The sequence below is a fragment of the Manis pentadactyla genome, chromosome 3, assembly GCF_030020395.1.
Source record: "Manis pentadactyla isolate mManPen7 chromosome 3, mManPen7.hap1, whole genome shotgun sequence".
Classification (NCBI taxonomy): domain Eukaryota; kingdom Metazoa; phylum Chordata; class Mammalia; order Pholidota; family Manidae; genus Manis; species Manis pentadactyla.
Genome location: NC_080021.1, coordinates 189,365,709 through 189,388,419, shown reverse-complemented (window position 1 = coordinate 189,388,419; position 22,711 = coordinate 189,365,709). Strand labels below are relative to the sequence as shown.

At 47.5% G+C, this 22,711-nt stretch overlaps 1 protein-coding gene across 1 annotated transcript in view; it reads left to right on the top strand.

Moving 5' to 3' along the window:
- Positions 1-22,711, top strand: part of GABBR2 (gamma-aminobutyric acid type B receptor subunit 2) — a 338,133-nt gene that overhangs the window by 274,072 nt on the left and 41,350 nt on the right. Inside the window, exons 12-13 of the mRNA XM_036888312.2 lie at positions 2,688-2,795; positions 11,209-11,331. Coding sequence (XP_036744207.1) covers positions 2,688-2,795; positions 11,209-11,331 — 231 coding nt within the window. The remainder of the gene's footprint in view (positions 1-2,687; positions 2,796-11,208; positions 11,332-22,711) is intronic.

Genomic DNA, 22,711 nt, shown 5'->3' with positions numbered 1-22,711 from the left:
AAAGTTAAACTATATACAAGAATGCTACACACATTGGAGTGACACTTCTACCCAAAATGAGAGCCCTTTGTCAGCCGCATTATGAGCTAAAAATAATATGTGTCATCTCTTACCATCCCTTTTTAAATTAAATTTCCATGTTCTGTACATGCTCACATTTACAATTATTTTTCTGATAGGAGAACATGGTCAGAAATGCTCAGAGGCCATTGGTCTTAACAGTTGCGTCAACCTATTACCTTTAAAAGTATGTTGCAGTCACCCAGGAGACTGTCTCAGGCTGGCCAGCTCCTCCCCTGGCTGCGTCCTGTCCCTTTGACCGCTGACTCCTGGGTGTGGATCGACCTGACTTGGGTTAAGGAGACTATCTGAGGGGGAGGCAGTGTGAAGCAGGGGAGAGGGGTCTGGGCTGGGACAAGGCGTGAGGTCCCCTGGCTCAGCGCTGGAGCTGTGTGGCATGGTTGAGAGGAATACCTTAAACGCTCTGAGTTTCTGTTGCTTCATCTGCAAAGTGGCTCTCCCAGTCAACTGATGGCTCCCGAAAATCACCCTTGTTTTTGTTGTTTTATTTGTTTGTTTTTTATCATTTATATACCTAGCCAGTGGCCTGATAATACTTATTGAATGAACAGATGAATGATATGAAAATAAATATGCCATGAAGTGACCTGTAAGGTCCTGTGCGACTCTGACAGCCTAGGAATGTGTGGTCTGGTCACTGAATGAGCTCAGATCTCCAGTCTCAAGAATTGGCTCCTCACTCCCACCCCCCAGCCCCCACCTTTCTGTTCTGTTTACTTTTCTTGCATCCTTGTATTATAATGTGGGTAATAATATGGCCCTCCTACGCCCTCTCTAAAGTACTGTGATTCATTCCTGCTTGTCTGATTTCTTCTTATTTTTGAAATTTATGAAAAAAGGAGAAGGTTAATCCCCCCACCTGTACCATTGTCACCACGCTCACCTCACACGCCTATGTTTCTGAACAGGCGCTGGGATGCTGTCATCCTCCCTTAGGGGGCTGGCCCTGCCATCTATCCATCCAGTTCCTATTTTTACAAATAAAATGGAAAGGGGAAATGTTTTGTCTCTGAAAAGCTGGAGAGCCAGGTCGTTAAGAAGGCCCAGTGCAGGCACTCAGCCGGGAGCATTTCTGGGAACTTCCTACACCTGCTGACAGCAGCACGGGGCTGGAGGAGGCCTGGAGGCTGGGCAGCCCTGCGGCGTGCCGAGCCTCTGGCCACAAAGGGCCTGACCTGTCTGCTCCAGCCTGGTTGTCTCTCTCGTCCTCCTTCCGCATCCATCTTCCTGCTGTGTTCAGCTGAGGCAGGTGGGGACCTTTCAGCAGGAACTTAGCTCAGCAGAGCTGAGGGAGAGCAGAGGAAAGAAAGACCAAAGCCTAGAACTGGGCCTCACAGAGCACACAGCTTTTCTGTCTCTAGCAAATGGAAGGCCCCAGAACTTGTGGCACACGGCCCAGGGCTGGGCTCTGGCGTGGGGCCCAGCCTGGAGCTAGGTGAGTCTCCTGGGTGCTGGAGGAAGTCCAGACGGGCCAGTGAGGGGGAAATCTGGAGAGACTGCGGTCTGGCCGTGATGGCAGTGCAGATGGGGACTGAGTGTCCAGGAGGCTTCCAAGACCTGACAGAGGACTGTGGGCCACCCCAGGCTGTAGGGATCCAGGCTGTGGGTTCCTATCAGGGCTGGAAGTTCCCATCAGCCACCAGGGCTGAGGATTTAGTCCTGATAGGGCCATAGTCCTGAGCTGAGCAGGCACCCAAAATCCAAGAGTGGGCTCAGCAGCCAGGCTGGCCTGGAACTGACTGGACTCCAGGTCCTGCAGTGCAGTAAGGAGCCAACCGGCCTGACCACGTTGGGGAGGGGTTGGGAGGCAGGACCCAGGCAGCATCTGCACCTCTTTCTCCATAGGCCCAAGGAGACTGACCCGGGTGGGAATGGGGAGGCCATAGCTCTTCTCCTCTGATCTCTCCCCCCGAGTAGCGCCTCATGATGGCCTAGAGCTGGTCTGCATGCCTCCACCACCAGGTGCCCCTTATACCAGCTCTGGTTGAGTCTCACCCTGCTGTGCCAGAGGGTTAGGTTTGCTGAGCCCCAGAGAACAGCCATGGCAGACTCATTCTCCTACAGTCTCAGCCCCTGTGCTCAGTGCCCTCCCCTACCCTCTGCCCACAGCTCAGGAGCTGGGAGTCCCATAGAGGAGGCTTCTGGGGCCACCCGGTCTCCTATAGGCTCAGGCGAGGAGATAGAGAAGTCAGCAACTATGTGCACCTCTGCAGGTCTGTTTCCCACATAGAAGGCTCTTGAGGAAGGGAGGGAGAGAGAGAAGACCAGAGGGCTGGTCTGTCACCCCTCAGTGGTCCCTTGGTGGCCCTGGGGGCCCTCGGTGCCTCTCTCTGTGACTGGCTCCCCTTGGGCTGTGGGCCCATCCAAAGCAGGATTTGAATCTCACATGCCTCCAGGCCCAGGGCCCTGGGTCTGGCAGGTGGCCGGGAGAAGTAAACATGTATCCAAGTGAGATGTGACTGAAGGCCCGTGGGTGCTCTAAAGCTCTACAGTAAGTAGTGTGTCTGTCTCCATCACTGAGCATCCTGCTGTTGGGACACTGTCATAAAGGACAAGGCCAGTCCACCTAGGAGATGTTAATGCCTCTGTCTTCTCACGGCCTCTAGGTCAGGACCTGGATCCTCACCGTGGGCTACACAACTGCCTTTGGGGCAATGTTTGCAAAGACGTGGAGGGTCCATGCCATCTTCAAAAATGTGAAAATGAAGAAGAAGGTAATCACCCCTTATATTTTCTTGTACAATGTTCATGTAGCATTTATTTAGCAAGTATCTATTAGGCACCTACTGCATGCCAGGCACTGGACAGGGTGCAGGAGGAGGCTGCAGGGGAGGGCAGGAGCCATGGTTAGGAGCCTGAACTTTGACTTATGGGCCATGCTGTGCCCTTGAAAGAGGGGAGTGCAGCAGGGCACGGACCTGATTTAATGCTTCCATTTTCAAAGAGGCGCTTAGGGGACAGGAGTCCTGCCTTCATGTGGGTGGAAGGCATTGCCACCCATGGGAGTGGGTGTAACCAGCATGTTGACTGAGCTTGACTCTTAGGAAGCAGCCAAAGAGAAACTTCCTCCACCACTGTCCTTTTTAACTCCTCTGGAGGTGCTCTTCTTCCCTTGCTCTTGGTTGAAAATTCAGGCAAGTCTAGCGACTTTGAAGGTCCTGTGGCCAGCAACTATTATGTGGAGTCAATCACAATATCCAAACCCTCAGCCTGCATTCAAGGCCCAGCATCTCCTCCCCACTCCAGCTCAGGCCTGCTGCAGGCCAGCCACCTGGCCTGGGAGACGGGTCACCGGGGGGCAGCCTTTCCTTCTTGCCAGCCTGAGCATTTTCCCCATCAGGGTTTCCAGGCCCTTCAGAGTTGGCACTTGGAGTGATGGAATGGCCGGGAAGACCTAACTTGCCAGGAGTTGGTACTGGGCTTGCTAGTCCTGGCAGAGACTAAGAGAGTCTGAGCCCTTTTGACTCTCATGGGGTATTTTTGTGGGTTTTTCAAAGCCATCCATTACTGGGACTTTCTCTCCTGCAGTCCCTTGACCTGAAGCTGGCCATGTGGGGACTCTCCCTAGGCCTGGGCTGTGCCCCTACTGCCGGACTCACCTCACTCCTCCAGCTTGTCTTGGGCAGGGCCGCCTCCCTGGCCTTCAGCCCATAGCTGCAGCCCAGGGAGTACCCGCGGGCCCTTCGCTCTTACAGACTCAGGTGCTTTGGTGTGGATCCCCTGCAGCAGCTGCCCCTCTGCGGTTCCACCCCCCGAGCAGCTGGCCCACCGGCATCCTCCTATAGGTTTCACAGGGAGGCATCGATTCTCTGGGGCCCACAGGCTGCGGGGAGCCCTATCAGTCAAGCTATTTGAGTTTTCTCCTTCAAGTCTCCCTCTTGGTTTGAGGTCAGGGAAGACGCCTGGCCCATTCCTCTCACCCCATTCCTATAGTTGTCATGATGCTGTAAGATTTCCAAAACTCTTCTTGATTCAACCCCACACCCACTACACACACTCACTTGTTAAACCCTGATGTGGGTCTGACCTGTTTACATACGTCTCCTCTGCACATCTTGCATGGGGAGCTCATCCCACTTTGGAATATGGTGCCGCCTGTTCAGATTCTTCATCCCAAACTTGTGTTTGCCATCTGGTGGCCTGCATCATGAGCCCAGACAGCAAGCCAGCGGGCACAGCAGGAGAGCGGAGCTTGTGCTGATCCTCCCTGCTTCGCCACTGACCTGTCTCCTGGCGGCTCTCTTCATCCTTCAGGGCCTCTGTGTCCTTATCTGTCAAATGGGGACATACTGAAACAGTGTTGTCTCCTGAGCTGTAGTTTACCTGGTGCCCAGTGGTACCACGGTACCACTCGCCACCCGCCTCTTCACTGCTGGGGCTGCTTTGGGAGCTGCCCTCCACATGATGGGGTCTCTCCTCCTTTCTTGCCCCCACCCCATACCTGGACCAGCTCAGGAAAGCTGTGGGCTGCATTTAGAAGGAGGAAAGAGCCCAGCTCTGCCACCCACTGCCTGTGCTCGCCTGGAGGGCCCCCGCCTGGCTGGGCCTCCACAGCATTTGTGACAACTTCCTTCTGTCTGTAGGATGAGAAACCTAGCCACCTGGTCCTTCCCAGCCCTGGCTGCACATTACAGTCAAATGGGAGCTTTTGAAAACTGCAAGAAGTAACCCAGCCCAGGCCTGTTGAAATCACATTTCCAGGGCTGTGGCTGAGCATCGGGAGCCTTTAGAGTTCCCCTGGAGGTCTACGTCGGGGCTGCTCAGAGTGCAGTGTGGATCACTGTCATCACCTGGGAGCTTGTGTAAGATGCAGATTCTCAGGCCCCACTAGGCCCTGAGAATCAGGATCCTGGGGTGTGTTTTCACCAGCCCTCCTGGCGATGCTGAGGCAAGCCAAAGTTTGAGCGGCACCAAGACACTGAGTGACTTTGGGGGCCTCTCCTGCTCTGTGGCTCTGGTTTAAGATGCTCTGCCATTTATGACAACTCCATCCTGGTTCTGAAGAACCGGTGTTGATTCCTTTGTGTCAATATGTGATTCATCCATATTTTATCTGTAATAAAGAACTGGCCTGCATTTCCCATTACTCATGTGATCACTGAACAAGAACATGCCAGTTGTCTGGCAGCAATTGACAAAACATGTCAGGGAAGACTTCAGGAGCTCAGTTTTCTGAACGCTGTGTGCATAGGAGGCAGAGCTGGGATGCAGCCTCTTCCCACTGCACTGTCTGAGCCTGGGGGCTCCCTCCATCCCTGGGGATCTGGGCTGACAGAAGCCAAGAGCCCAGGCCGGTGGTGGGCCCTGCGCCGAGGGAAGGGGCTTATCTGAGAGACTGCCAAAGGCTTTGGGTACGAGGACTGGTCACCAGTTTAGTCTGTTGTGAAAATGATTATGGCCAGATGAACACATCATTCAGTGTGAGAAACTTTTTGCTGTAGGCTTTTTAGCTATTCCAGGAACAGGTTTGCAGAGCTGCAGCTGAGTATCATTTATCAATAAATTAGAGGAGGCTAAAGCTGTAGAAATGTATACTTTCCAGAGATCAAAACCACAAGCCTGGAAACCAGATTGTTTTGAAAGGGCTATGCAGTTGCAGGTCAAAACTGGGATCGAATTCTCCATGATGCCAACATTTTATATAGCCAAGGCTGGCTTGTATTGTTTTTTTCTTTATTTTTTAAATTTAGACCTTTATTTAAGTGGGCCTCTTAATTTTTTTTTTTTAGTGGCCCAATACTGGATTTACATAAATTTGTAAATGCAGTCATATACTTTATTCATATAATCTTTTTATCTTTTTTCTTTCCCTGGCTCCCCCCTCCTCCCCTCTCCATCCTCCATGGCAGCCTCCCCCCTCAAGCACACATACACAAACTTTACCCCATGTGGCCACACCTTTAAAGACATTAAAGGAAAAGAAGCCTATTCGGGACATACTGACAAGTGGTAACTTAATACTTCCCTATCTGGTACTTTTAGAACATGTTACTGTTTTTTGTAAACCCCAATCATAAGATCTTGAATTGAGAAGCCTCTTACTGGGACCATATTACAACATGGAGGTAAGAACAGTAACTCAGAGATGAAATCTTCTGTTCTGGGAGCAGATAATTTTCAGAACAAAGAAAGTTCACTACAAATATGACTTGCTGTCATTGCAGACAGTAACACGGGGCCATCCCTTCAGATCTGCATTTGAGCTCAGCTTTGGGAAAATGCCAAGAGGGGGTTTACAGCGGCTTCACCAAAGCATCAGTCATCTGAGTGGCAGGAGGCCAGAGCTGCTGCATTGCACAACTCCAGGGGGCACCACTCACTCCTGTGTTCCCCCTGGAATGGTGTCTGTGGTACAAGCAAGGAGCTGGTCCTAGCAGGCAGCCAGTCTGAATCAGTCAAAATACCTGAACTTTTTTAAAAAATAAAGAAATGCCCTTTTCTGTAAACTAGGAGGCAGCCAACTTTTTCGGTAAAGAGCCAGATAGTAAATATGTTAGGATTTTCAAACCATACAATCCCTGTCACAACCACTCAACTTGGGAGTTACAGAATGAAAGTAGTTATAGACAAGAACATAAATAAATGATTATGGCTATGTTCCAATAAAACTTTATTTACAAAAACAAGCAGTGGGCCACATCCTCAGTTTGCTGATCCCTGCCCTAAACAACAGTGGGAAGTAGCTGACAGTTGTTGAACAGTTACTGTAAGCCAGGCTTTGGTAACTTAATGCGGCTTGTGTGGTTCTCATCCTACCATGGGTCCATCTGTGTGATCATTAATCCTGTGTCTGGTAGAGCTGAGATACGATATCACACTTGGCCCCTAGATGTCACTGTCCTGCATATCGACACAGAATCACTAATGGTCAAAACCCAAGCAATGGTAGCCAAAGAGCTACCATTTGTTGAGCATCTTCTCTGTGCCAGACCTTATATATAGGTGCTTCCCATACATCACTCATCCTATTCTTACACCAACTATACAATTTAGGGCTTACTGGCCCCACTTTATGGAGGAGGTTAAGCCTAGCAAAGTTACACAGTTTGCCCAAGATCACATTTGAGAAGAGCTGGGATTAGAATGAGGTCTTCTAAATTGAAAACCTTCTTTCCTTTGCACTATACTTAATGATAATACACGAGCCTCCATGCTCCCTGCCTCCCCCTGTTCCTTGTCATTTTATAAATGAAAAATGCAGAAGGAAAGGCAAAGTGATTTGCCCAGGATCACACAGGGAGCAAGAGGTGGAGCCAGGATGCAATCCAGGTCCACATGATCCCAAAGGCTGTCTTTCCACTGCCCCATGTTATCTCAGACTTCATACTTAAACCTTACAATTGGAAGGACTTGACTTTATCACATTTACCAGAAGGAAATTCTAGTGCTCATCTCTTAGGCCAGCTGGGCCAGATGGGTGCCCTCCCCATTCAGGCAGCAGCAGAAGAGATGTTTCATCTGCTCGTCCCCTTCAATGGGCAACTTCTTGTCCAGTGTAGACATGCAATCCTAACAGACCGAGGTTTTGTGTGTCAGGGCGTAAGCTGTTCGATACTCCTGTACCTCGTGTGCTCAGGGAGAGACCAGGAGCAAGTGGCACTGTTGACCAAGCTCAAGGTCACTGACTCCTGGAAGTTAGACTATGAGAAGAGACTTTGTCTCCCGGGAAAGCCAGAGGAGAGGAGATGCGATCTGAAGGTGCCGGCACTATTTGGTGGGGATGTTCAGGGATGGGAAAAGGACTGAGAGGCTGAGGCTGGCGACTCTGCCTGCCCAGTGGTTGTGGCGTTGGTGTCCTCCTGTTCATTCCTGTAGTCCCTGCCCTGAATCAGGCTTCCTCCCTGCTCTCCAGCCCCTAACTGCCGCCTACCGCCCACTACCACCACCGGCTCCACTTTGATGCTACAGAGAGCTCCCCATCCCTGTGCTGAAAGATGCTTAAGCCTCCAGCAGTGCCATTACCATCACTCAGGCCCTCCCCCTGCAGCCAGCCCCACCTCCAAACACCCCTAATCCATCCCACCCACATCCCGTTGCACAAAGCCTGTCACAGAAGGAATAGGATGTCCAGACAAATGAAGCAGCACCTACAAAAGCATGCAGAGAGAATCATAATTCACCAGAGACTAGGGAGTGGCTAAGCATCAACAAAGTGTGTTTGGGGAGTGGTGGGGCCAAGCTCAGGAAAGGCTTTGAATGCCAAGCAAAGGAGCTTGGTTGGGTTTATCCTGTGGGTGATGGAGAATCACGGGAGAATCCTGAGTCGGGGGTGGCATGATGCCGTCCCTCCCCTGACCTGGCCCCTCAGCTCTTCCAGCTGCTTCCTCTGCCTGACATTCCCTCCTCCCCAGCCCGTCACTGCCAGCAATCCCTCTGTGGAGGCTTTCCTCTCCTCCCCGCCCCCTCCTGTAATTATCCATGATAAGTCTCTCTTACCTCCCTACTCCTGTGGGCCCCTGGGGGGCAGCCCGGGGTCTGTCCGTCTCTGAGTCTGTAGTCCCCAACAAGGGCCTGGCACGGAGTGTGTGCTCAAGGCATGTTTCCTTAAGTCCTCACTCATCAACCAGTGCTCACAACCTAGAGGGAGGAGAGACGCAAATCAAACTGGCACATGTAATGTGAAGGCGCAGCTATCATAGGGACTTCAAAGGGGATGGATATGGCCATAAACTCCAAAGAAATGTCCTCCGACCTGGTAGCAAGAACAGGGGGAAGAAGGTGTGTGCCCTGAAGGATTTGGGGGCTGTCGGGTCGGGGTAGGGGAGTAACCTTGAACTTACTCAACAGAACCACTTTCCTCTGGGCTCTTCCCGAGAGCTCATTCTTCGTTCCCCACATGTGCCCCGTGAAGGTCTGAGAGCCAGCCCCCCCCCACCCCCCCGCACAAGGCGCCAGGGCACAGCGGGGAGCATGGCTGGTCCCTGCACGCATTCTGACAGGAACAGCTGCAGCATGTGCCCTGTGCGGGGCATGCCTGGATTCCCAGAGAAGCTGCTGCGGCTCAGTCTTGAAATCAGGGCAGGATGGTGCTAGCAGGAAGGTGGGGGAAGACCTTTCAGAGGTCAGGCACAGGGTGGGCAAATGCCTGGGGGAGATCAAACAGCCCCAGGTGAGCATCAAGAAGCCCCTTCCAGGCTGTCCTCCAGTCCTAAGCTCCTCAGGCACGTTGTTACCTCAAGGCTAGCAGAAGATGTGGTACATATGCACAATGGAATATAAATGGTGGGAATGGCTAGCAGAGTTTCCTGGTTCCCCACAGAGCAAGGGTAAAACCACCATCAGTGGTTGACTGGACACTTCTGGAAAATCTCAAAGAGACGGCTTTGCTAGAGCCCAGCTCCAGGTAAAGCAGTTTGGGTGGATTTGCTCTCTTTGGCAGTAATCAGGCAGTACTTTCTTCTTGTGCTTGTCACAGTTCAGCCATAGAGAGGCCTCTTGGGTTTCTAATTCTCCTTTAAACATGGCTTTAGTCATTGAAAGCTAGACTTGGTGATATTTCTTAAGCTTCTGCCTCAGTTCATTTTCTGTAGTCTCTTCCAGAACTACTTCATGACATTCATTTTTGTTCTTGTTTTTGTTTTTTGGGGATCTTAGCACTTTTTTTTTTTGGTGTCATTAATCTACAATTACATGAGCAACCTTATGTTAACTAGACTCCCCCCATCACCAAGTCCCCCCCCACATACCCCATTACAGTCACTGTCCGTCAGCGTAGTAAGATGTTGCAGAATCACTACATATCTTCTCTGTGTTGCACAGCCCTCTGTGTTGCGTGCCCCCCCTACCCCCTATATTATGTCTGCTAATCATAATGCCCCTTTTCCCCCCTTGTCTCTCCCTTCCCACCCATCCTCCCCAGTCCCTTTCCCTTTGGTAACTGTTAGTCCATTCTTGGGTTCTGTGAATCTGCTGCTGCTCTGTTCCTTCACTTTTTTCTTTGTTCTTATACTCCACGTATGAGTGAAATCATTTGATACTTGTCCTTCTCCACCTGGCTTATTTCACTGAGCATAATACCCTCTAGCTCCATCCATGTTGTTGCAAATGGTAGGATTTGTTTTCTTCTTATGGATGAATAATATTCCGTTGTGTATATGTACCACATCTTCTTTATCCATTCATCTACTGATGGACACTTCGGTTGCTTCCATTTCTTGGATATTGTAAATAGTGCTGCAATAAACACAGGGGTGCATATGTCTTTTTCAAACTGGGCTCCTGCTTTCTTAGGGTAAATTCCTAGCAGTGGAATTCCTGGGTCAAATGGTATTTCTATTTTTTGTTTTTTCAGGAACCTCCATACTGCTTTCCACAATGGTTGAACTAATTTACATTCCCACCAGCAGTGTAGGAGGGTTCCCCTTTCTCCACATCCTCGCCAACATTTGTTGTTGTCTGTCTTTTGGATGGTGGCCATCCTTACTGGTGTAAGGTGATATCTCACTGTGGTTTTAATTTGCATTTCTCTGATGATTAGGACATTAGTTTTTATTGGGGGGGGGAGGGCAGGAGATCAGAGGAATATAAACCTGCAATGAGTGAAATATAGGTTGACTCTGGCACTGACAGCATTTATCTCTGGGCCAATCCCTATCAAACAGACATAAAGTGGGATGGAATTTCATAGTGTAATAAAGATATCCCAGGCTGCAAAGAGGGATAGAAATCATGTTTCTCCTTTTTATATTCCTTCATCTCAATTCAATCCATCAAACTTTTAAGTACTTACTGTATGCCGGGCCCTGCTAGGCACTGAGAATACACAAATAAATAAAGTAGGCTTCCCTTCTGTCAGGGGCTCCTCAGTTTATGGAGGAGGGCAGGCCTGTGTAAAACTTAATACAGCATCTGGTTGGTGCTATTAATGTTTGAGGGTGCGGCCCCTGTAGAATGGAGGAGTTTGGTTCAAATCTGGACTTCACCTCTTAGTAGTTGTATTACAGTGAGCAAGTTACTTAGCCCCTTACAAACTTCAGTTTCTTCATCCATCAAATGAGTATAATAATGGTGTCTGTCTCTACATGAGGTAATGTGTGGTACACAGTCACACCCGGGACTGGGCCGCCCCGCTGCTGTCTGAGCAGCTCTCACGCCCACTCCCTCATGCCCCTGCCCTCCTCCCTGCAGATCATCAAGGACCAGAAATTGCTCGTGATCGTTGGGGGCATGCTGCTGATTGACTTGTGCATCCTGATTTGCTGGCAAGCTGTGGACCCCCTGAGAAGGACAGTGGAGAGGTACAGCATGGAGGTAAGCCAGGCCACTGGCAGGAAGGAGGCCTGTGGGGACATGGTCTGGACACACAGTCCACCTGCCTGCGCAGGGGGTGCTTCTTGAGAGGAAATCGGGGTAGTGACCGAGAAATATCACAGCTCGACACGGGTCCACATTCCTCATCAGGAGCTCCTCGTTCTGTTCCCTTCCATTTGACACAGAGTTCAGAAAGGCTGAACATAAAGTCTTCAATCCTGGAAAAAAACAATGGCAAAAGAATTGTCTAGATATAAATGTAGAATTAAGGGGAAATGTCAGGCCATTCAAATGAGTATATTCTCTGCATACACAATATTTATGTGATCCATTGGTGCAGAAATTACACTGTTTTTAATCTCCTTTAAAATAAGTTCCATATGGAGTGCTACTAATGAATAAATATTCTGATAGCTCCTTCTGGTTATTATGATTTTCAAAGTGATAAGCATTGTGAAAATAAAGAACCTTATATAAAAGGACAGTTAAATATATATTTTGATAGTCTTGCCTTAGGCCTTGCCCTTAACCCACACTGGTCTTCCTAGCATGCTCCAGATTTGGGGAGTTTGAGACCCTTTAGAAGTTGTAGTTCTGTTGACTTTTCCTTAGATCAGTTCCTCGTGCCTTGGTTGGAGAGCGCCAGGCTGTACAGCAGGATTTCTCTACAGGGTAGCAAATTCTATTGTGAAAACTGGAGTTTTCTCCAGGTCTCTCACTGCATTATTAGGGAAATCTTTTTGTGGAATTTAGTGTGAATTCTTAAACTAAAGTGGAAATGGTTATTTTATATATTGGGGACAGAGGTTTTTATCCTTCTAGACAATAAATTTTTCTAGTAAATAAGATGCCTAGGCTCACTTTTCTGGAAACAGACAGAAGGTTTACTCAGCCCAGTAAGAAGTTATGCAACTAAAGCAATGGCAGAGAATACCATTTTCTGACGGTGCAGATTTAGAAAGGGAGATATGGGGCTGTGCACCTCCATCTCACCACCTTCAGTGTCCATTCTGGAAGGAAGCAGGACTCCAGACAGGCACAGCCAGAACTGGCAAAGAGGCCGGACCAGGCCCTGGCTGTGCCCATGGGCCAAGACAGCAGGAACTCGGCTGAGGTCTCATGGGCAGACAGGCTGTTTACAGAGGGGAGGCAGCACCATTTGCTGTACACACTTGGCAGAGGAGCAGTCCTTAACCCCGTGGACTGATGAGGAAACAGACACCAGAGGTTTTATAACTTACCCGAGGTTACCCAGCAGGGTAGTGGCAACACTAATTACACTCTCACCCATACCCTACCCTGCCTTTCAACACACAGGCACGTGGTTTTTAGGGGCTTTCATAGACTGTTGGCCACTGGCCATAGATCTGCAAAGTGGGCAGGACAGAGACTGCAGATGAGGGCCAGAATTAGAGGACTGAGCAGACTGGGAACCCCAAATATCAGGGAGAGGAAAGGTGAGGCAGGCAGAGCCAGCGGGAGGACCCAGAAAAGGAGCCAGGGGTCCAAGACCAGCCCCCACTGGCCTGGTGCTGGGCCCCTAGGTGGCCAGACAGACAGGGTACAGGTGCCTCGACTCCAGGTTAAGGTGAGGGCTGAGTGTGCACTCGGGTCCCCCAGACGCTGGCTACTAGGGGGAGGGGAGAGGCTGCAGGGCTGGAGTCAGCCTCAGTCAGCAGACTCTGGAAATGGATCCTGTTTGCCTCTGGGCCATTTAAAGATCAAGCCTTGTGCAGTCTGATTCAGTGTAAGAGACATTTTCCCTTCACTGACCTTACCTGTCTTCTTTCCTTTCTGTAATGAGTCCTGAGGCTCTCAATGCATAGATGCTCTATGCATAGAACCCTCACCCCTTCCAGGGCAATGGTTCTCAAACAGAGGAGCCATGAGGTACCACAGAAATGCCTCATTAAGTAGACAAGACACTGAGTCTAGGAAGGGGGTTTCCTTCCCAAGGGTGTCTGGTTTCCAAGGTGGGACTTGGAGGGAAGCCAGCTCCCTGACTTACTGCCCAGATTCTCTGTTTCCCTCCAAGTATCTGCTGAGATTTCTCTCTGAACCTTTTCTGGCCTGCTCCTCTTTTTTGCCTCTTATTTTAGGGTTGCCCTGTCATTCTGTTGCCATGGCAGCAGAACCCTTTGATTTGTCGACCCACAGCCCTGCCAGTTTATTGTCATTTTCCCACTAAACAACATCAAGCTGTCAGTTGATTTCTCTCAGACCCTCTTCTATCAGACACAGCATGGTGGTTGAACAGTGTGCTCAGGGGGAGGTGTGTCTTAAATTCTCCTTCAAGGGGCTGTTTTTTTCCAAGACCCCCATACAGAGAAAGTCTGTGCTTGGGGGAGAAGTGATCAAAGATCTTTACGGTCTTTCTCCTCCTCCCTTCACCAACCTCCATGCCTTTTGTTGCTCCAGACACTCTGAACACTTCAGGATTCCAGTCATAGGCCTTGCTCTATGATACATTTTCCAGCCTTTGCCCATACTATCTCCCCTTCTAGAACCTTCTCTGACAAGTAAATGAACTTTAGTTACAGGTCCCTGTGTTACCTCTGTGGGGACATGTTCCTGAGTTCTCTGGCTCCACCAAATTTAGACTTCTGCTCTTCCCTGCTCCAGTCCCCAGCATCCTGGTGTTCCTCTCTCAGGACACTTAGCATACGTGCTATTCATCTTTGCTGAGTGTTCCCCTGCCCCCACCCTCGTGGACCACCAGCTTCTCCAGGACAGGGCCACATCAGAGCGATCTCCCACGCCCAGCCCAGCACCCCAGCACACATCTTCCACTGGGGAGAGGACGGGAGCACAGCAGCACAGCCCTTGATCTCATGGGCCCACAGGCTGGGGAGGGGAGAAAGGGGCAGACAGTAAACACACAGACAAGAAGCACAGTTACTTTAGAGCATAGCTTCTGATAGCAGTTAGAAGAAAATAAACAGGGTGAAAGGTTTGCGACTGACAGGGAGGACCCGTGGAGGACGGTCTCTCCGTGCGAGTGTGTGTAAGCGTCCAGAGACTGAACATCTGATTCTGTAGTCCTATTGGAAGTATCCCAACTCCACATCCTTACTGATTATCATGCAATAAATATTTATATAACATTTATGTGCCAGGTACTGTTTTAAATGTATTGTGTAAATCATATTTTAAAATCATTTATGCTTAATAGACTTTATTTCTTAGAGCAGTTTTAGGTTTACAGAAAATTTAACAAAGTACAGAGTTTCTGTATATGCCCCACTCTACACTCCATAGTTTCCTCTATTATTAACATCTTGCATTGTGTGGTGTATTTGTTACAGTTGATGAACAATATTGATTCCTTGTTATTCACTGAAGTCCATAGCTTATGTTAGGGTTCACTTTTTGTATTGTACCCTCAATAGGTTTTACCAAATGCATGAAGTTCTGTATCCACCATTACTGGGTCACACAGAGCAGTTTCACTGTCCTAAATAACCTCTATGCTTCAACAACCCCTGGCAACCACTGATCTTTTACTGTCACCATAGTTTTGCCTTTTCCAGAATATCATAGAATTGGAATCATACAGTAGGTAACCTTTTCAAACTGGCTTGTTCCACTCAGTAGTATGTATGTAAGGTTCTTGCATGTCATTTCGTGACTTGATAGCTCTTTTCTTTTTAATTGCTGACTAATATTCCATTGTGTGGATGTACTAGTTTATTTATTTGCCCATTGAAAGATATCTTGGTTGCTTCCAAGTTTGGGCAATTATGAATAAAGCTACTAGAAGCATTTTTGTTTAGATGTTTGTTGGACATAAGTTTTCAACTCATTTGGGTAAATACCTAGAAGCATGATGCCTAGATCACATGCTAACTCTATGTTTAGCTTTGTAGGAAACTGCCAAACTGTCTTGCAGAATGGCTGTACCATTTTGCATTACCATCAGCAATGAATGAGCGTTCCTATTGCTCCATATCCTTGCTAGCATTTGGCATTTTCAGTATTTTGGATTTTAGCCATTCTACTATATAGATAGCAATATCACATTGTTGTTTTAATTTGTAATTCTCTAATGACATATGATGTGGAACATCTTTTCATATGCTTATTTGCCATCTGCACATCTTTACTGAGGTGTCTGTCAGATCTTTTACCCACTTCTTAATTACAGTCTTTTTATTGTTGAGTTTTATGAGTTCTTTGTATATTTTAGATACAAGTCCTTTATCAGATATGCATTTTGCAAAACTTTTCTTGCCATCTGTATCTTGTCTTTTTCTCTTAACATTGTCTTTTGCAAAGTAGAAATTTTTTATTTTAGTGAAGTCCAACATACCCCTTCTTTTTTTCATGGATCATGCTTTCAGTGTTGTATCTAAAAGCCCAAACTCAAGAGCAACTAGATTTTCTCCTGTTACATTCTAGAAGTTTTGTAACTTTGCACTTTATATTAAGTCTATGGTCCATTTTGAGTTAAGTTTTGTGACAAGGAACAAGGTTAGTGTATAGATTCAATTTTATGTATTGCATTTCTTGTTTATCCAGCATTTGTCAAAAATACTGTCCCTTCTCCACTGAATTGCCTTTGTGTCTTTATCTTAGATCAGTTGACTATACTTGTATGGGTCTATGTCTGGACTCTCTATTCTCTTCCACTGATTTGTCTTTTCTTTTGCCAATACCACACTGTCCTGATTACTATAGTTTTATAGTAAGACTTGAAGGTGAATAGTGTCAGCTCTCCAACTTTGTTCTTCTTTAATATTGTGTTGGATATTTTAGGTCTTTTGACTCTCCATATAAAATTTAGAATCAGTTTGTCCACATCCAAAGAGTAACTTGCTGGAGTCCTGATTGGGATTGCATTGAATCTATAGACCAAGTTGTGAAAAACTGACAACAATATTGAGTCATCCTATCCATGAACATGGAATATCTCACCATTTATTTATCCTCTTTGATTTATTTCATCAGAGTTTTATAGATTTCTTCATATACATATTTTGTTAGATTTATACCTGAATATTTTATTTTGTTTTGGTGCTAATGTAAATTGTATTGTGCTTTTAAGTTCAAATTCCAATTGCTCATTTCTAGTATATAGGATAGCAGTTGACTTTTGTGTGTTAATTAGTATCCTACAACCTTACTATAATGGCTTATTAGTTTCAGGAGGGTTTTGGTTAATTCTTTGTCACTTTCTATATAGACAATCATGTTATCTGCAAACACATGATTTTATTTCTTCTTTCCTGATCTGTATACCTTTTATTTCCTTTCTTGTCTTTTTCTATTAGCGAGGGCTCCCAATACAATGTTGAATAGGAGTAGATGACTTGCCTTGTTTCCATCTCACTTCTCAGCATTAAGCATAATGTTAGTATATCAATTTTCTCTTAAAGTGTCAAAAAATTTTTCATATGTATTTCATATAGTTCATATTAAGTATATTTCAGAACTACATATATATAATTCTGCTGGCCAAAGCCAAGGGTACCTTTGGAGAGGTGAGAGGAAGAGCAAATCATAATTCAAATGATAATACTAGCCAAAGAAGTTGAAACTTCAAAATTGAAGACATTTAATCAGGGGAGTGACAGGATCAGATTTGCCCTGGCTGCAGGGTGAGAATAGATGGAGGGGTGAGGCTAGAGGCCCATAGATGGTTCATAAATGGTTTTTGCAGTAATCCAGGCAGGAGCTGATGGCAACCTAAAGCAGGGAGTTGCAATGGAAACAGAAAGTGGGTGGACTTGAGAGAGATTAAGGAAGCAGATGTGACAAGACTTGGTAATTGATTGACTCTAATGGGTGGGGACAGAGAAGCAGCATGGGTAATTCCCAGATCTCTAGGTGGTGGATGGTGGACCTCTTCACTGAGGTAGAGTGCAGAATGAGGAAGGGGTTTGGGAGAGAATTTGAGGGGTTCCTTTCTAGGCAGATGGCCTCAGAAGGTTGCATGCAGAGTCCCAGAGCACAAGAGAGTAGTTTGTCCAGTAGATGGGAGATTTGGAGGGAGGGACAATCAGCAACTGAGGGTGAGAACTGAGGAAATGAATGCAGACCAATCCCCCAGAGGGTGAGTACAGTAAGAAGTGAAGACATCCAGACTGGATCCTGAGGAACCACTAAGCAATGATGGGAACAGGGGAAGCCAGGGACGGGGACTTTGAAGTCATGGTCAGAAAAGAGGGAGTAGCCAGGAGAGAGCCCCAAGCTGGAGCATGGGAGAGAGAGCTGTCTGTGGACGGGGGGAATTAGAAGGTGGAGGAGAGGTCTCCAGAGACAGATGCCCCAGACCAAGATGAGGACTGAAAGAGGCCCCCGTGACTTGGCCCCATGCTCAGCTCCTGCACTGAGTCTCAGCACTCCTTTCCTCTGTTTTATAGAGTCTGAAGGGAAAATTGGCTGTTTCTGCATTTCAGATATAGCAGGTGTGTGTAAATCTGCCAAGTATGTTAAAATAGTTTTTTTTTTAATATGATTTGTATTCTTGGAAAAAAGCTTGCACTTTTTTTTTTTTTAATACCTACTCTGTGGCAATGGTGAATAGGTGTTGGACATATGGGTCTGGAGTTCAGGAGAGGTGTGGGCTGGAGAAAGGAGTTTAGATGTGGTCAAGATACAGATGCCATTGAAATCCTTGGATGAAAGCACTGGGTGGGGACACACAGATGGAGAAGAGAAAGGGACCAAACACAGACCCTAGGTCGCCCCAGTGTTTGGAGATCAGGGAGGCAGTGGGGGGAACAGTAAAGCAGACATAGAAGGAGAAGCCACAGAGATGGGGAAAAGTCAGATGGGTTTGGTGTCTAGGAAACCAAATGAAGAAAGTGATGCAGGGAGGAAGTTTTGATGAAGTGTGTTAAATGCTGCTTTTAGATCAAGTAAGATGAGAACCAAGAAGTGACACTGTGTGTATATGTGCACAGGCACACATCCATATGGGATTTTTTTTTCTTTTAAGGAAAATAATTTGAAATAACTTCCCCAACAGTAAAAGCAGTACATATTGATGGTGTAAAGACAACCTGTGAATCTAGGAGGAAGGGTTGTGTATTTTTCGCCCACGCCTTCCTCCTCCCATAGAGGCCACTGCTTGCGCCTCCACTTGACCGTTCGGAAATGGTTTTGATATGAAGAGAAAATGGCGGACAGCACTCAGGGTCGCTGAACGTTGAACACCCAGGAGAGCCACAGGGCAGCCATGGAGCTAGCAGCCTGAGGCCGCCTGCACTCTCTGAAGCCTTCCCCCATCTGCTTCCCAGAAAGGCTGCAACCGGAGAGGCAGTCAGGTGCAATCCAGTGGCCCCGGGAGGCCGTGTGAGTGGCGTTCAGTGACAGAAGGGGACTCTCCACAGGCTGCCAAGCAGCCCACTTCAAGGATTCCCTGCACTCTAGGTTCTGTGGCTTTCTGGCCATTCAGGCAGGCACCAAGTTAAGGGCAGTCTGGGACAGGGTTCTTTCAAACTTCCCTCCACATCCCATACTTTTACCATCATTTTTTGTGAAAGCAAATGAGGGATTTCAAAGTCATGCACTGCACTTGGCTTTGAAACTGGTGGCTTATTGCAGTTGTGTTTCTATGGAAACAGATATTGGAAGAAGCAAATACATAGTTTTAAATAATTTTAACTCTGATCTTCTACCTCCCTCTACAGTTGCTCTGAAAAAAAAAAATTCAATGGTAAAAGCAGACACTTACCAGAAACATCTGGCATCTTCATAAAGCTTGTCCAAGCCCCATCTCACACTATTCATCTTCAAATAAAGAGATATCAGAATGGCCAGGATGGGGGGAGGGAGTGCTAAGGATCAGGATCCCCTCTGCTCTGTGGGCCGCTCACAGGTGGTTTGGTGGCCCAAGGCTTTGATGCTAGGGGTCACATTCCAAATGATGAGTCGTCACTACCATCTCTGGACAGTAGGACTGGTGTTTGTCACCCATAATCATACACTGGGTCCTGGCTGGGCTGGGGCAGGGTGGTAGGACTCAGCAAGGACCTCTGATGGGCCCTTTAGCTGAAGGTCAACCCAGTTAGGCAGGCTAACTGCTCCCAGGAAAGGGCCACACCATGTGAGGTTCTAACAATGTCAGTCTCCTCTTTAAAGTCCTCCCAATCGGCAAGAGGATGAGGCCCACGTTTCTTAGTGGGTCAGGAAGCCCTCAGCCCCAACCGCCTCCCCAGCCTCCTCTCTCAGCCCTGTCCTCACTCCTCATGCTCAGCTACCTTGAACTAATGATATGCTCCAAAGCCTCGCACTGTCTCTTCCCCCACACCTTTTTATGTGCTGTCCTCTCTACCCAGAACACCCTCCCCTCCCCACCAATATGCCGTCTTCATATAAAAATTTCCTACTTGACCTTCAAGAGACAGCTCAGAAACATCTTCTCCAAGACACTTTGCACCACGCACACTGCCTAGGCCCCCACCTCACCCTGATTGCCCCTCATTCTGGTCACAACAGGTAATTGTGCACCTGGCCCCCCAGTCCATGACCTCCTCAGAGGCCACGGCCATCTGTATGTCCCACTGGCAGGGCCTAGCTCAGAGTAAGTTCTCGGTAAATATTTATTGAATAAATTGTTCCCTCCACCTGGAACTCTCTCGCCATGCTTCCATATGTCCAAATTCAACCCATCTGTCTGGGCCCATTAAGCCAGCTTCTCCAAGAAATGTCTTTGCCGAGTTGCAATTTAATTTAATATTACACCCTTACCTTTATCAAGGGCCCACTTATGTGGCTAAAGCTGCCAATTGAAGAATGATTCAGCATCTTCTATAAAGGACTGTTCATTGTGTGACTTAGTGCCCCGGACATAAGGATCCACAGGATAGATCCTGGTGGAATTTAGCGCCAGGAAATGGGCTGTGTTCTCCCTGTGAACTTGTATCTGCTTCTTCCCTTTGATCGGGCGGTCGTCACTGAATAAGCCACTCTGTCTTCTTTTTAACCTTGGCCACCAGAAAGTGGGAGCCAAATTCAACACTCCTGCCCGGACAACCAGCCTATCTCAGGTTCCTGGGGGATTATCTCACCTGATCTCTGCCTTTATTTTCAGCTATCCTGTTGTGTTTGGGCTTCTTTTGGGTGCTGCCTCAGGCCCTTTGGGAGAGGAGGCAAGGTGTAAATTCCAGATTAGGTTATTAAAATGAGAAGGCTGGCAAGATTTAATTGGCATGATATACCAGAGAGCTATTTTAGGACTGCCCATAGATATTTGCCTTCTGGCCAGGGCCCCGGCTCATCCCTGGCTGCAGACAGCACTGTGGGCCCTGGACAGACGGGCTCTGCATGCCACAGCCACATTTCAGGAACATCAGAGGTACCCCAGACATGTGAAAGACTGAAACGTGTTCCATCTTCCATGCTGTCTTCCCTTGTGCCTTTGGAAGGCACTTGGGCTCCAGAGGCCCCTGAGGACACAAAGCAAAAGACCCAGAGCCACCACACCAGGGCACAGCCCTGAGCCCAGAAATTCTCTGGCCCCTGCCTGTCTAGGGCCTCTCCAAGGGAAGAGCTGCTTACCAGAAATTCCAAAGTCCCTGGAGTGAAATGGCTGGGAAATTGTCTGCATATACACCACTATAAAGCTGTTCTGATCTTGGTAAAGTGTTTCCAATTCTAGAACAAAGAGAGCCTTTAAATTTTGGTGGGTTTTTCCCAACCCTACACTTCCATGCCAGCAGACAAGCAGGCAGTGCCTGTGGCACTCACAGAGATCTTCCCTCTTTTTTGTGGGGGAAATCCTAACCAACCCACCTTCTTACAAATAACGTGTCATCAGGGCATTTATGGGGGCCCACTGCGTGCTGTGCTCAGGCTCCCTTAAGGACTGCACAGTCCAGTTAGGGCAGTTTAGATACACACAGAGAAACACATACAGAGTGGATTATCACCAACAGCATCTTCTCTGTGACGTGTGCCTCCAGACTCTTGTTTTTAAGTTTGAGTTACTGTGCTGAGATCCTAGGCTTACTTTTCTAAAGTATATGCCAGGATGAAGTTTGGATTTAATGCCCCTCAGAGGGTGAAAAGGTAAAAGAGAACATATATTAGTCAGAGTATGCTAGGTTTTGCTGTGGCAACAAAAAAAAAAAGACTCAGTTGTGGACTAAAACAATAAAGGTTCTTTACTCATCATAGCACCTGTCCGTCAAGGGTCAACCGCAGCTTCCCCTACATAGCACCCTAACTCCACCACACAACCGGCACAGTGTTTGTGGCAAAGGAAAAGAGAGCATGACGAAATGTGCACTGACTCTTAAAGCTTCCACTCCAGAGTGTCACATGTCACTTCTGCTCCTATTTCACTGGTCAGAACATGTTAACTATCCATGCCTGAGTTCAGTGGGGTAGGGAAGAGCAGCCCTACTGTGTACCCAGGAATGCGAGAACCAGGTATTGATACCCAGCCATAATGATGACTGTAATACATTTCATCCAACTTCCTATTGCTGTCACAAATGCCACCCCGTCCACTAGAATGTGAGCTCCATAAGGACACGGAGGGAAGGAGGGTTGTATTTTATTTACTGCTGTACCCCCAGCACCTGGAAAACTGCCTGGCCCACAGTACCTACTCAATAAATAGTAATAGTTGAATAATTAAATGAATCCAGACTTAGAGTAGTCTTACTAGAAGATCAATGGAATATTCTCTGAAATGTTGTGTACCAGTCCTGCAGACCCTACTGCCAAATGCTATCCTAATCCTTCACTTCTGTCCATCCCTGTCACCACCTGGCATCCCAAAAGGGGTGTGAGGAGACCAAGCTACAGTTGATGCAGAATGAACAAGGGTAATGAGGAGTAAAGGACCTTTATTGTTTAAGTCTCTGAGTTGTTTATTGCTGTTACCGCAACTTTCTAAGGAGGCTCCCTGCCCCCCCACACGGCTCCTTCCAAGCCATTCTCCAAGTGGCAGACAGAGGGATTATTTTGTGTAAAGTGTAATTCAGATACCATAACATTCACAGTTTCAAAATACACTCTGCAGTGGTTTTTGGTACATTCAAAAGGTTGTGCAACCATCTCCACTATCTAATTCCAGAAATTTTTCATCACCCCAAAATCCCTGGTCCTTTCACCCATCACCCCCAATTCTCCCTTCTCTCCAGCCCCTGGCAATCCTAATCTACTTTCTGTCTCTATGCATTTGCCTACACTGGACTTCCATTATCAGTGGAATGATACACCATGTGACCTTTGGCTTCTTTCACTTAGCATAGTGTTTTGGGGGTCTCTACATATTGAAACATGTATCAGTACTTCATTCCTTTTTATGGTTGAAGAATATCCCCTTATATGGATGGATGTACCCCATTTTGTTTGTCAGGTCACCAGTTGATGGATATTTGGGTTGTTTCCACTTTTTGACTATTGTGACTAGTGCTGCTGTGAG